At 36.1% G+C, this 14,246-nt stretch overlaps 1 protein-coding gene and 1 pseudogene across 5 annotated transcripts in view; both read left to right on the top strand.

The window, feature by feature from the left end:
• The window catches only part of LOC141578019 (junction-mediating and -regulatory protein-like), a 136,373-nt gene that overhangs the window by 25,086 nt on the left and 97,041 nt on the right, over positions 1 to 14,246 (top strand). For 2 of the 5 annotated variants that reach the window (XR_012507916.1, XM_074366566.1), the window contains one exon: positions 4,463 to 6,593. The exons of 2 other annotated variants lie outside the window; for them this stretch is intronic. Coding sequence is in view for 1 of the 3 variants with exons in the window: in XM_074366566.1 (XP_074222667.1) it covers positions 4,463 to 4,546 (84 nt within the window). In the remaining 2 variants the exon portion in view is untranslated. Of the gene's footprint in view, positions 1 to 101; positions 178 to 4,462; positions 6,594 to 14,246 lie in introns of those variants that run through there. One more of the 5 variants, XR_012507915.1, reaches the window with a different exon arrangement.
• LOC141578018 (large ribosomal subunit protein uL16-like) overlaps positions 184 to 14,246 on the top strand; it is a 66,545-nt pseudogene continuing 52,482 nt past the window's right edge.

The raw sequence follows: 14,246 nt of genomic DNA on the forward strand, positions 1-14,246 counted from the left end.
GGTTAGGGCTTGTGTATTTCAGAATGGTTTCTATGGTTGAGATATAAAATACTTTGTTAATAAAGACAAATACATTTTTATACATTTTCCTCCTTTTACAGGTAAGCTTAGTGTTGAAAATTTGAAAAAGTCTGGGTAAGAGACTACAGATTGCCTTTATTTCTTAATCCAAAGATGGTAAGTATTGAATTCTGTTGAATTTCCTCTTTGTGAATGTTTCATTTTCAATTAAAGAGAAAAGAGATTTATTTTGTCTTATTTCCTTGCTCCTCATATTCATATATTTATTGTTATTGACAGTCCTTTTGCCCCTTTGCTTACACTTACTCATTCAGAGTCCCAGGCTATATTCCACCATGGGGACCCTGTGAGAGGTCCTCTGTGGAGTCTGGTTATCTGAATGGTGCTCCCTAGATGGGCTTAACAATAGAAGCCCTGATGGCCTTTACGTATTCATTGCTAAACCAATATGGTTGCTTTCTATTTTTCTTACCTGTAGTATTTTACACACACACACACACGCACACACCTTTTTTGTGTTGTTGAGATATAATTCACATGCCAGAAAATTTACCCTTTCAGAGTATACATTTTAGTGAGGTTTAGTTTATCCATGAAGTTTTGCACCCATCACTACTATTGAATGCTTTATCATTCTCATCACCTCAGGAAGAAACCCCAAGCCTATTAACAGTCCCTTCCCATCGCCCCTCTTCCCAGTTCCCTGGCAACCACAAATCTACTTCCTATTTCTATGAATTTGCCTATTTTGGACGTTTCATATAAGTGGAATCATACAATATATGGCCTTTTATATTTGGCCTTTTTCACTTAGCATAATGTTCAAGGTTCTTCTATGTTGTATTGTGTATCAGTACTTCATTCTTTTAGGTCTGAGTAATATTCCATTGTATGCTGATACCACATTTTGTTTATTCATTCTTCAGTTGATGGTCATTTTGATTTTCTCCAATTTTTGGCTATTATGAATAATCTAGTTTTTGTGATTACATTCATTCTTCAAAAACATTTCTTTCTTCATATTATGTCCCATTCTTGTCAAAACTTTCAGGGGCTCCCTATTGCTTGTACAACAAAATAGAAGATGCCTAGTTCGCATTAAAAGTCTTTGCTACTTTCCTTTCCAACCTTCTTTTCCATTGTGTTGTAGTTTGTTATTTCTAAAATATGTGCTACATATGAATATAGATTATGTAAATGATATATATAATTTCATCAATTTAATTCATTTTTAAATGATCTAAATTTTTAAGAATAAAGACTTTATTTACAAACCAAAGAGTAGATTGAAGGTAGATATTTAGTCTGTAGAATTAGAACAGAATAAAGTGAAACATTATAGAAAAACAAAGAAAAAACTTTTCTGGATTTGACCATAATGTCAAACAGAGACATTCATTTTCATATAATGTGAAAAAGTACCTCATTTGAGTCAGCCTTTGATATGTGGAACTCATTCAAACCATTCATTTTCTGGTTAGCACGGTTATTTTTTTCTGGGGCCACAGTTTTTCTGTTTGTTTTTTTTTTTTAAATCCAGATAGAGTCAATCTTTTTCCCCTTTTGACATGTCTGAAATTGTTAAAAAGGAAATATTTTCATATAAACTTAAAAATTATTTCCCGACTATTTTTTGCATATACACACACAGATATAAATGTACAGTGGCATTTTTCTCCCATTATATGGAAAAATAGAACACAGTATATAGACAAAAAAATTACAGTATATCTTAGAAATCTTTTCATAATAGTACATTGAGAACATTCTCATTTTTTTTCCTGCAGGATAATTTCTCTAAGATGTGTATCCACTTGAAATGTGATTACCTATACTTAGAAAAAGAGAGAAGGGGATATAAATGGGAAAAAGGAAACAATGTGCAGATGTTTGGACTTTGTTTATAGGTTAAAACAATGGAAGATAAGAAAATTTAAGTAATTGCCCAGGATCATGCAACCAGCGCAGTGTCCTGATGTTAATCTAGGTGTTTCCAAGCTCCTGGCCTCCCTGCTGTATCCATGTTGCATTTGATGAAAAAAAGGAGAGAGAAATCATGCCAACTTCTTTTTCAACAGAAATAATAGAATTCCAGACTTTATTTTCTGGATTAGTCCTTTAAGAAATTTTGCATTCTGAAGCCTCTAGGTGTGCTTTTCAATCTTCAAAAGGACTATTTCTGATATAAAAAAGTATCATGAAATGATAGTAAATAAAACACTTTAGCTCTTTCCCTTCTGTGCGCCACTGAAGATCCTGGTGTCACCATGGGCCGCCACCCCGCCTGGTGTTACCAGTGCTGTAAGAACAAGCCACACCCAAAGCCATGCTTCTGCTGAGGTGTCCCTGATGCTAAGATCCGCATCTTTGACCTGGGGCTCAAGAAGGCAAAAGTGGATGAGTTCCCACTCTGTGGCCAAATAGTGTCAGATGAATATGAACAGCTTTCCTCTGAAGGGTCCAGACATGTATGCGGGGTGACTTTGGAAAGCCCCAGGGCATGGTGGCCAAGGTCCACATTGGCCAAGTCATCATGTCCATTGGCACCAAGCTGCAGAACAAGGAGCATGTGATTGAGGCCGTGCACAGGGCCAAGTTCAAGTTCCCTGGTCACCAGAAGATCCACATCTCAAAGAAGTAGGGATTTACCAAGTTTAACACAAATGAATTTGAAAACATGGTGGCAGAAAAGTGGCTCATCCCGGATGGCTGCAGGGTCAACTACATCCCAAATCGTGGCCCCCTGGACAAATAGCAGGCCCTGCACTCATGAGAGCCTTGGTGCTGTCCCCTCCTTCCACACAACCACCAATAAATCCTACTTTCCTGTCAAAACAACAACAACAACAACAACAACAACAACAACAACAACACTTTAGGATGAATTGAGTAAAGTACTGAAAAAGAGACCCCAATATACATAGGTATTTATCACAGGCAGCATTTCAGATTGGTGAGGGAGAAGATGGATGATCTGATGATTTTTTAAAAATTTATTTATTTATTATTGGTTTACAGAAGTATTTTTTATTTTGGTGGGAAGAGGTAACTAGGTTTCCTCATTTTTAGAGGCGGCACTGGGGGTTGCACTCTACTACTTGAGCTGTACCCTCCCCAGTGATTTGGTGACTTACGTTGCAACAAATTTCTAATTTGTCAAAACAACAACAACACCACCTGTTCATTGCTTCAGTCTTTACATAAAAAATAATTTACAAATTAAACAAAAGATAATATAAAAGGACTTTGTGAGGTTAGCTTTCTTACTAGACTGAACTGAGTACAGCCATGAAAATTTCATTTTTTTCTTGATCACTATATTTTTGTGTGAGTTCTGTTTGTCATGGGTTTTCTCCAGCAAAAGTCCCACTGTAGAATAGTGAATTTTCTCAAGACTTTATCAGGTAAAGAGAGTGAGAGGGAGCCAGAGACCAACTCCCAAGCTGTTCCAAAACTCTTATATTTATTGAGAATAGTCAAAAAATTAATCACAGTGAAATACATCATAGGAATGTGTAAGGGGTATGGTGTATGTGCAGGGATGCCGGTCAGCAGTTTCAGTTCATGAAAAACAAAAACATTATAATCTTAATTTATACTTAGAAGGTTATAATATTGATAATACAAATGGTTATTTTAAGCCTCAAACAATCATGAGCAAGGCTGCAGTTTACTGAATAATTGATAATGAAACCCCAGGCCACCACAGAGTCTCCATACTATGATCAGAAATCATCTAAGCACACGACGCAGCCCAGCTGCCCCCAGCTGAGGGCTAGGTCAGTTTTCTGTGAGCAGGAGTGACCTACACTATCCACCTGCGCCTGGTAAGCCAAGCACGTCCTGCCGGTTAGGGCGAGGGATGAGCTATGGTTTTCCATAAGCAGAAGCAGCCCTGAGTCTGTGACCTTGAACTAAGCAAAGTGAGCAAAGCATGTCTCTGTTTTCACGGCGAGGAGACAGTTAGCGGGTCCCTGCTAGCACAGCAGCTTCAAGGCAGCTGAGCGAAATCCCTCAGTTAAGGCGGTGACTGGCACTGAGAGTTCAGTCTTTTGTGCTTTTGGACATTTTGCTTTGAAGGAGCAGTATAATGGCAAACACAGAAAGCATGGGTTTTGATTATACATTTCTTATGTGTTTACATAAAGGTGAGAATATGATTTCGTTAAACAATCATTATAATATCAAAATTTGTTAACCCAAGTTTGTGCTCCCACAGTTTTGTATTTTCTGTAATTGCTCCTTAACACCAACTTGGGGCAGGCTCACAGCTTTCCTGATGTGTTTTAGTTACAAAAGCTGTAGTTGTGTTCTCGTCCCTTATTAGGTGTGGCTAGTTACAGGAGGGACCTGTCTTTCTCTGTGCTCCTTCACTCCCCTCTCCCCATTGCTGGGAGTTGTACATTTATGCAGGCTTTTTTGGATTATCTGTTGAAATAAGGTGCCGATGCCCTGTGACTCAGGAGCTGTACCTCCAGGAGCTGAGCGCTACAGATATGCTCATACAACCTTATCTGAAAGGTGAGTCCTTTAGAGATGAAAATTCTTTGTTCTGATAGAAATTCAGCACATCTGCAGCCTGTGACTTAGTGTTTACTAACAAGAGAGCTGCTAAACCTACCCCAGCTCTCCTGGCACAGTGGTGAGGTATGTTATAGCCTACTTACTGGATGTTTAGCTTGTTCCCAGTGCTTTTTAGTATAAAAAATGCTGCAGTGAGTATCTTGGTGTACATGCTACACACTCATGAGTGCTGAAAAAGTGTCTTACCTGCTGTAGCTAGGAAAGTTTTCTGCTTTACATTTTCCCTCCTCGTACTTCAAGGAGCACAGGAGAGCTCAGTTTAAAGTCACAGCTGATTACCTGCAGGGGTGTGTGACTGATGACAAGCCCTTGGCCCTTCCTGAGCAGGAGTTTCTGCAGATCTGGGCCTCTCAGACTGACCTGGGACAGTGGTAACAAATCACTCTTCACTGTTGCCCGCGATCAACTTCTCCACCTTCCTCTAGGGCTGTGTGTCAGTCAGGGTGCCATTAGTATTTGTTTTGAACAAGACAACCCATTGGTGAGAGAGCCCCGTGCTTTTCTGGTCCCCTACCCCACTGTGATGCCATTGTGCTACAGTCGTGTATAGTTACTGACTCACAAAGCCTCTTCAACTGTCATTAAGTGGGTAATACTGCAGCCAGTTGAAAACTATTATAAAAATGTTGGCAGAAATTATATAAGATTTTTTTCTGATTTTCTTGGCTTCTCTTTATCTTCTCTTTCCTTTAGCAAGAAGCAATGGTAGTTTAAGTTACTTAACTTGAATATCTGCCCTAGCACATGTCATTTTTTTATTATCCCCATGAACGTCTGGGTCAACAGTAACAGTTTCTTCACAGGTACAGAAATAACTTGATATGATATAAAAGCAAGACTTTATTCTGATTTATTAGCTTTGTTTTTTCTTTGGTGGTTTTACTTTTTTTTTTGTCAAACTCAGGAAAAACTACCAAAATATTGCAAAGATTTCCCATGTAGTCTTCATTGAGGTTCCCCAAATGTTAACAACTTACACAGTGACAGTGTAGTTATCAAAATCAGGAAACTAACACTGATACAGTACTGTTACCTAGTCTCCAGGCTGTATTCAGTTTTCACCGGTTGTCTCAGTAATGTCCTCCCTCTGTCCAGGATCTGATGCAATTGCATTTTAATTGTCATGTCCCCTCTTAGTTTTCTGTAATCTGAAACAATTCCAAAATCTTTCTATGTCTTTCAAGACTCTTATACTTTGAAGAGTACTGGTCAGTAATTTCGTAGAATGCCCAACAATTTGGATTTGTGTGGTTTCCCCATGATTCAATGAATGTTAAACATTTTTGGTTAAGAGAACTCTACAAGTGACGTTATTAAGCTTACTAGGAGGCACGTGCTACTGATTTTTACAATTACCAGTGATGCTAATTTGTTCACTTGGTTTAGGTGATACAATTGGGGTTGTCTGCTGTAGTTGTGCTTTTCCTTTGTAATTAATAAGTGTTCTGTAGGCAAACACTTTGTGACCAGGTAATTATCTCATTTTTCATCATACTCTCTAATTTTTATTTTCATTGGTGATTCTTACCTGAAATGATATTATTACTGTGGTGTTTGCCAAATGGTGATTTTCTGTTTCCATCATTCCTTCTGCATTTATTGGTTGGATCTCCTATAAAGAAAAGCTTTCACCACCAAGCCCATAAAAACCAGCAACACGGCGCCTTTGAGGCCACCCCCCCTTTTGGAGACAGCCCGAATTCTGTCTATGGAGTATGTACCTACTTTTAATCTGAGCACCCAACCCCCACACCTCGTGGCCTTTCTCTTGCCTTTCAATGTATCTCTCTGAATAAATCTACTTTCAATCAAAAAAAGGAAAAAAAGAAAAAAAAAAGAAAAGCTTTCCTTTCTTAGTTATGTGTTCAATTATTAAATCTATATCAGAATAGCCTTGAGGATTTTTATTTTACTTATATCAAATATACTAACAGATTCTTAGTCTATGGATTCAATCTATTACCATAATTACTATTTGTGCTGTAATTACTCTAGGTTTGGCTCTAGGGAACCCTTTCAAGAAGGCTTCTGGCTCATCATTTTTTGAGGATTGACTGTCTTTCTAGTACCACAGGATGTCCCAGGCTCATCTTGTGCATTCTCTGCTCTAGCCCTGGAATTAGCCATTTCACCAAGGAAGATTAGCTGTCTTTACTGAAGATTGGAATTCTTCCATACTCTTTCCCTGATAATTGTATCTCAGCATTTTTAAAAAATCTTTCCAATATAAAACTACTTTGGAGGTTATGGGTATGTAACTCTGCTGTAGAGAAGTTAATTTGTATCCAGTAATTCCCTTTGTAATAGATTCTGTATAGTTCCCAGCAGATTCATCTTGCACTTATTAAAGCGGGAGGATTTCTGCACAGGTTCCACTGTGCCAAATATGTTATTTCATGGAAACATGATTGAAGATTTATTATTTACAAGTCATTCTTTCCTAGACACTTGAACTTAAAACTAAGGGAGGCATTAGTACCCCATGTTCTTAGAATGAGTTGTTTTGGCACTACAGATTTCATGCATACTCTTCATTAATTTATCTTGTATACATCTGTAAATTAACTTTACTAGTGGTTCTCAAAGTGTGGTCCCCTACCACTAGTAGTGCCAGCCTCCTGTGGGAACTAGTTAGAAGTGTAGCCTTCTCGGGTAACACCCAGAGGAGGTAGTGTGGGTTATCAAGCCCTCAGGTGATCCTGATGCAGGAGAAACATTGCTGTGTCCATTTCCTGTAAATTGTTTCCAATTACTGTTGGAGGTACAGAGTGCCAGTTTATCCGTTTGCTGTTTTATATTATCTGTTTTACCTAGCTTGTAGGGGTAGTGAGTTATTTTGAAGATTAACTCTCTGTTCTCTCCTCCCCTTGAATCTGGTAGCCTCAAATTTACTTTCTGTCTCTATGAATTTGTTCATTTTAGGTATTTCATACAAATGGAGACTCATACAATATTTGTCCCTTTTGCCTTGTTTATTTCACTTAACATAATGTTTTCCAGGTCCATCCATGTTGTAGAATGTGTGTCAGAACTTCATTCCTTTTCATAGTTGAATAACAGTCCATTGCATGTATATATCATATTTTGTTTATCGATTCATTTGTTAATGAACACAGGTTATTTTCACTTTTTGGCTATTGTGAATAAGGCTTGCAATGAATGTTGGTGTATAAATATTTTTTAGAGACTTTTTTCAAATCTTGTGTATATATCTAGGAATGGAATTTGAGGGTCATATGGTAATTCTGTTTTTAACTTTTTTAGAAAATACCAAACTATTTTCCACAGTGTATGTATTGTTTTTATTACCACAACAATCTACAGTTTCTTCATATCCTTGCCAGTGCTTATATTTTGTTTTAAAAAAAGTATTAAATTTTTAAAATAATTATGGCTATCCCAGTAGGTGCAAAATGGTGTCTCAGTGTGATTTTCATTTGCATTTCTCTAATGGCTGATGATGTTAAACATTTTTTCATGTGCTTTCTGGTCATTTATATATCTCCTTTGAAGAAATGTCTATTCCAGACCTTTGCCCATTTTAAAATTAATTTGTTTGTCTTTTTGTTGTTGTGTTATAGAAATTCTTTATATATTTTAGATATTAAACCCTTATCAGATATATGGCTTACAAATATTTTCACCCATTAGGTAGGTTATCTTTTTATTTATTGATAATATCTTGATGTACAAAAGTTTTATTTATTTATTTATTTTAAAGTTTTACATTTGATGAAGTCCAATTTATCTATTTTTTCTTTTGTTGCTTGTACTTTGGTGTCATATCTAAGAGCTACTGCCGTGATAATGGCAATCCACGATCATGAAGATTTACCCCTGTGTTTTTGCATAACAGTTTTGTGATTTTAGCTTTTATATGTAGATTGTTGATCCATGTTGAGTTAACTTTTGTATATGGTGTGACGCAGGGGTCAACTTCATTCTTTTATGTGTGGAAATCCAGTTGCTCCAGCACAATTGGTTGAGGAGACCTTTCTTTCTCCATTGAATGAACTTGGCACCCTAATCAAAATCACTTGAAAATAGATTTATGGCTTAAAGTCTGGACTTTCAGTACTGTTTCATTGGTGTATATGTCTATTCTTATGTACTATGTTGTTTTGAATATACATTTCTCATGCTGTTTTATATACTTTTAAAAAACTTATTTAGGCACTTTAAGTGTTATTTTAACTTTTTCTTGATAAGACTAAAATTATGAATAACTTTAAACATTTAAAATATTGCACTTAGTAAATTATAAAGAAGTAACTTTAGTATTATGTGATATGTACACTCCTGGGCTTCTGAGGGAAGCATGAAAATGCACAAGACTTGTTTCTGTTCTCTAACAACTTGCAACTCCATTCATTTACTTTAAAAGTACTATACTTTTGCTTTGCCGTTCTATTTTTTCATGTGAGTCCACCCTTATGATGTCGTTAGTATAGTATATGAGATGCTTATCCCTGTTGCAGCAGTTGTAAAATTTAGATATTACAGTTTTTTTTTGCTGTTGTATAGTTTGTATCTTTACTTTAAGCACCTAATTTTATTACTCTTGTTATGTTTTTATAATTCATTTCTGTTATATTCTGCAACTAGTTTCCTAGAGTATGGGTCTTTCATGTTTTAGTTTTTTTATGAAAGGCACTTTAAGCCATTATACTACTGAAGTTTGCCTCCTTCTGTATGTTTTTACCCATCCATCTGCAAATACGGAAATTTTCTTGGGCAAATTTATATTCTGGTGCTGAGACTTTTTCACTGTGTGTTTTGCAGATAGTGAGATGGGCTATTGTAATGTGAACTTCCAGGGTAAATTTTTAGTAGTTGATAGCGATGTTCTAAAGCATGTGCTCCTCTTGCATGAACTTAATTATGTTTATCTTTAGTTACTCTTGCCTAGAATAGCACTGTGTGATAGAAATATAATTTGAGCCACATATGTTATTTAAACATTTCTAGTAGCCTCATTTAAAAGAGTTAAAAAGGGCTAGATATAATTTTAATGTATTTTATTTAATCTGACATATCCAGGATATTATCATTCTAACATTTAAACAATATAACAGGATTTAGATATTTTACATTTTTTTTAATACTTTTTCAAGTTTTTGGAACTATGTGTTCACTTTATATTTATTAAATAATTTTTGTAATTTTTTTTAAATTGAGGTATAGTCAGTTTACAATGTTACGTCAATCTCTGATGTACGGCACAATTCTTCAGTCATACATGAATATATATATATTCATTTTCTTATTCTTTTTTACCATGAGCTACTATAAGTTATTGAGTATATTTCCCTGTGCTATACAGTATAAACTTCTTTATCTATTTTACTTTTTTAAACCAATACCTTGAAACCTAGTAGATCTTTTACATCTTGATTGGATCACCGAATTTTCATCAAAAATGCTTGATCTTAGTTGAGACTTCAAACAATTTATGGTTGAAAATGTAGATTCACATGACTAAGTTCTTCCAAAGAAACTTATACTTTTCAATATCTGAATTAAGTGCCAAAAATTTTTCTTTTTAATATTTTTATTTATTATGATAAGACTTGTTCATGCTTTTTTAGAATTTGAAGCAAAAATTTAACAGTTCCAAATCTGTGTTTCTTAAATTAAGCAAATTCACTAATTCTTGTGTCAACTTAGTGTTATTAACATCATTTCCTAAGGATATTGCATAAGTTGAAGAACTTTAATTAACTCGATCAAAACAAAAAAGTGTTCAACTATTTATGATTATTTTTGCAGCCAATTTTTACAGCACTCTGCATTGTAAATAAAATATTCTGTATATTGATTCACATTAGGGAAAAGTGTAAAATCTTTATTATCAAATCATATTATTGTAGGTTCGTCACCAGTTGTGGGTTCTGGCCAGCAGAAGTCCCACCGAGACGGAATAAATTACTCAAGACTCTGTGGAAAAGTGAAGAGAGCCAGAGGGAGTTGGGAGCCTCGAGCCTTTCAAATCTCCCACATTTATTGAGTACAGTCAAAGGAGGAATGCAGGAATTTAGGGAAGGACAGGGTGGGATCACAGTGAGTACAAAGGCTTTGTTTATTGTTGGTGTTTGGCTCAAGGTCAGAAGACTCTTTGGTGAATCCTGTTTGTGTTGAGCCTTTCAGCTCATCAGGGCGGAACGTATGAGAATCAGCTGCTTAACAACTTGGACTCAGGTGGCTGTGCCTGTCTTAGGTTGCCACCCTCAGGGGATCTTACTTGTCATTGGCTACCCAGCCTTCTCACCTCAGAGTCTGCAGATTTTTACCATTCCAGCCCAAGGCTGTTTTGGGGATAGAAGACTAACAGCAGGCACGCCCAGCGTTTATAGCCATGGACCTGGGTCATTGCTAAAACTTCAAGGCAGTTACTAAGCAAGTCTTCTTTAAGGAGATAAGCGGCTGGGATCTGTTACAATTTGTTAACCCAATCATGGGCTCCCACAATTATAAGAACTTTCAATTTCAACATAAATGTCTGTACCTGTGTAACTAGGTCATAGGTACAATTTCTCTTTCTTTGGTACTTCAGGCCATGGTTGTTTACCTGTACTGAGATACCATTGAGAAAACATGAGCACTGCCATTTTTGTCTTTGATTATTGAATATTGAAAAAAATACTTTCTTAATCAGCGGCAATAATACAGTAAATCTTTGTGAAATTCTTCCTCTACTCAACCATTGAGCAAGGAACACAAGATTCTTAAATGTATTGTTTTCTATTTTTTCAATAGTTTTGCAAGCTGGCTAGGATTCTTATTATTTTCACGCACATACTTATCAGTTTTAACAATTTAATACATGCTATGTTTCATAGCTTTAGAATGCTGAGCACAAACATTTTCTCATTCTATTTTTTGAGAGGGAGGTAATTAGGTTTAGTTGTATGTTTATTTTTGATGATGGCACTGGGGATTGAACCCAGGACCTTGTGCATGCTAGGCACACACTCTATCGCTGAGCTATACTCGCCCCCTCACAAATCTACTCTATGTATGTCATATAATGGAGCAGAGCAATAAGAGGAGTATCAGTTTCTTCTTTTAAAAATCCAATAAGTGTAGCTTTTTAACCTAACATGGCTGGAGCTGTCTATTGAGACAGAGACTAATATTTTAATATATAGCTGAAATTCTTTGGCTGTGTAAAAGATGAAAAATAATCCATGCTACAATTTTGATTTTTTAAGGTACATATTGACATTTCTTCTTAAGTTTGGAAGTTCTTTCAAACAAAATGTGTCTAAAGTTGTACTTTGGTAGTGTCTCTTGTATCACATGGCTTATCTAAAGCTAAAAGAAAAGTAATTTCTCATATTTTGAATCTACTGATTTTTGATACAGGTCTTCCATATGATGGACAGTAGTTTGGTGGCTTAATTGAAGGCCTTCTACTTTTTCTATAATATCTGTTTTAGTATTCCTCATAATTTTCTAATAAGATATCTATAATTGAAATAATTTATTTACCATCTCTCTACTTAAATGTGGTTTCTTCCCTCTTTCCTTCCTTCCATCCTTCCTTCCTTCCATCCTTCCTTTCTTTCTTACATCTCTCTCTCTCCCTCCCTCCCTTTCTTTTTGCAAGAATCCATGTCATTTTATAGCTTACTACAGTAATAAGCCCATATTCTTTAAAAATCTTTTAAAAATGTTTTTTGGACATTTACTTCTGATCTCAGGTGAATAAGTTTTTTGCTTCTCTTTTGACTTAGGAAACTTCTTATGAAAATTTACTATGTGTTTCCTGAAAATGTCTCTTAATATTGTCTACTTTTTTGTTTAAAATATTTTTATATAAGTAATAGCTTTTAAATTTTGCTTTACCAGAGATACTTGTGATTACTATTCATGTTAAAATTCGTGCATTGTTTTCTTCCAGTCTCACTTCACTGTGCCGGTGGCAGTGCTATCACAGCATCTGCTCACTTCATGTCTTTGTGTTACATTTTAGTAATTCTTGCAATATTTCATAATTTTTCATTATTATTATACTTGGTGTGGTAATCTGTGATCAGTAATCCTTGATGTTACTATGGCAATTGTTTCGGGGTGCCAAAAACCACACCCATTTAAGATGGCGAACACAATCGGTAAAGGCTGTGTGTTCTGGCTGCTCCACCAACTGGTCATTCCCTCATCTCTCTCCCTCTCTTCAGGCCTGCCTATTAGTTAATACACAAAAATATTGTAATCAGGGTGATTAATATCCCTACAGTGGTCCCAGTGTTCAAGTGAAAGTAAGAGTTGCATGTCTCTCACTTTAAATGAAAAACTAGAAACAAGTGCAGTGAGGAAGACATACTAAAGCTGAGATAGGCTGAAAACTAGGCCTCTTGTGCAAATGAGCCAGTTTGTGAGCAAAGGAAAGCTCTTGAAGGAAATTAACAGTGCTACTCCAGTGAATACACAAATAATAAGAAAGTGAAACAGGCTAATTGCTGATACGGAGAAAGCTTTATTGTTCTAGATAAAAATCTAATCAGCCACAGCATTCCCTTAATCCAAAACCTAATCTAGAGAAAGGCCCTAATTCTCTTTAATTCTCTGAAGGCTGAGAGAGGTGAGGAAGCTGCAGAAGAGAAGGCTGAAGCTAGCAGAGGTTGGCTGATGAGGTTTAAGGAAAGACACAATCTCCATAACAGAAAAGTACAAGGGGAAACAATAAAGGCTGATGGAGAAAGTGCAGCAAGTCAGCCTCAATATCTCAATAAGAGAATTCATTTTGGTGTCTACACTAAACAACATATTTTCAGTGTTGATGGAACAGCCTTATATTGGAAGATGCCATCTAGGACTTTCACTCGGGTCTAACATTGCTGGTGACTTTAAGTTGAAGCGAGTACTTATCCAGCATTCTGAAAACCATCAGGCCCTGAAGAATTATGTTCAGTCTGCTCTCTTGTGCTCTATGAATGGAACAACAAAGCCTAGATGAGAGCACATCTATTGACAACATGGTTTATTGAATATTTTAAGCTCACATTTGAGACCTCAGAAAAAAAAAAAAAGATTCCTTTCAAAATATTTTTGCTCATTGGCAAGGTAACTGATCACCCAAGAGCTCTGATGGAGATTAATGTTATGTGCCTGCTAACAAAACATGTTCTGCAGCCCATGGACAGAGTGACTACAACTCTCAAGTCTTATTATTTAAGATATATTTTGCAAGGCTACAGCTGCCATAGGTAGAGATTCCTCTGATGAATCTGTGCCAAGTACAGTGAAAACCTTCTGGACAGGGTTCCCCATTCTAGATGCCATTAAGAAAATTTGTGACTTGTGGGAAGAGGTCAAAGTATCAACATTAACAAGAGTTTGAAAGACATTAATTCCAATCCTCCTGGATGACTTTTTGAAGAGTTTAAACCTTCAGTGGAGGAATGAATTACAGATGTGGTGGAAATAGCAAGAGAATGAGAATCAGAAGTGGAGCAAGGAGATGTGACTGAATTAGCTGCAATCTCAGGATAAAATGTGAATGGGTGAATATTTGCTCCTTATGGATGAACAAAGAAGGTGATTCTTGAGATGAAATGTACTCCTGGTGAAGATGTTATGAAGATTGTTGAAATGACCAAAAAGGATTTAGAATGTTACACAAACTTGATAAAGTGACA

The sequence above is a fragment of the Camelus bactrianus genome, chromosome 6, assembly GCF_048773025.1.
Source record: "Camelus bactrianus isolate YW-2024 breed Bactrian camel chromosome 6, ASM4877302v1, whole genome shotgun sequence".
Taxonomy (NCBI): domain Eukaryota; kingdom Metazoa; phylum Chordata; class Mammalia; order Artiodactyla; family Camelidae; genus Camelus; species Camelus bactrianus.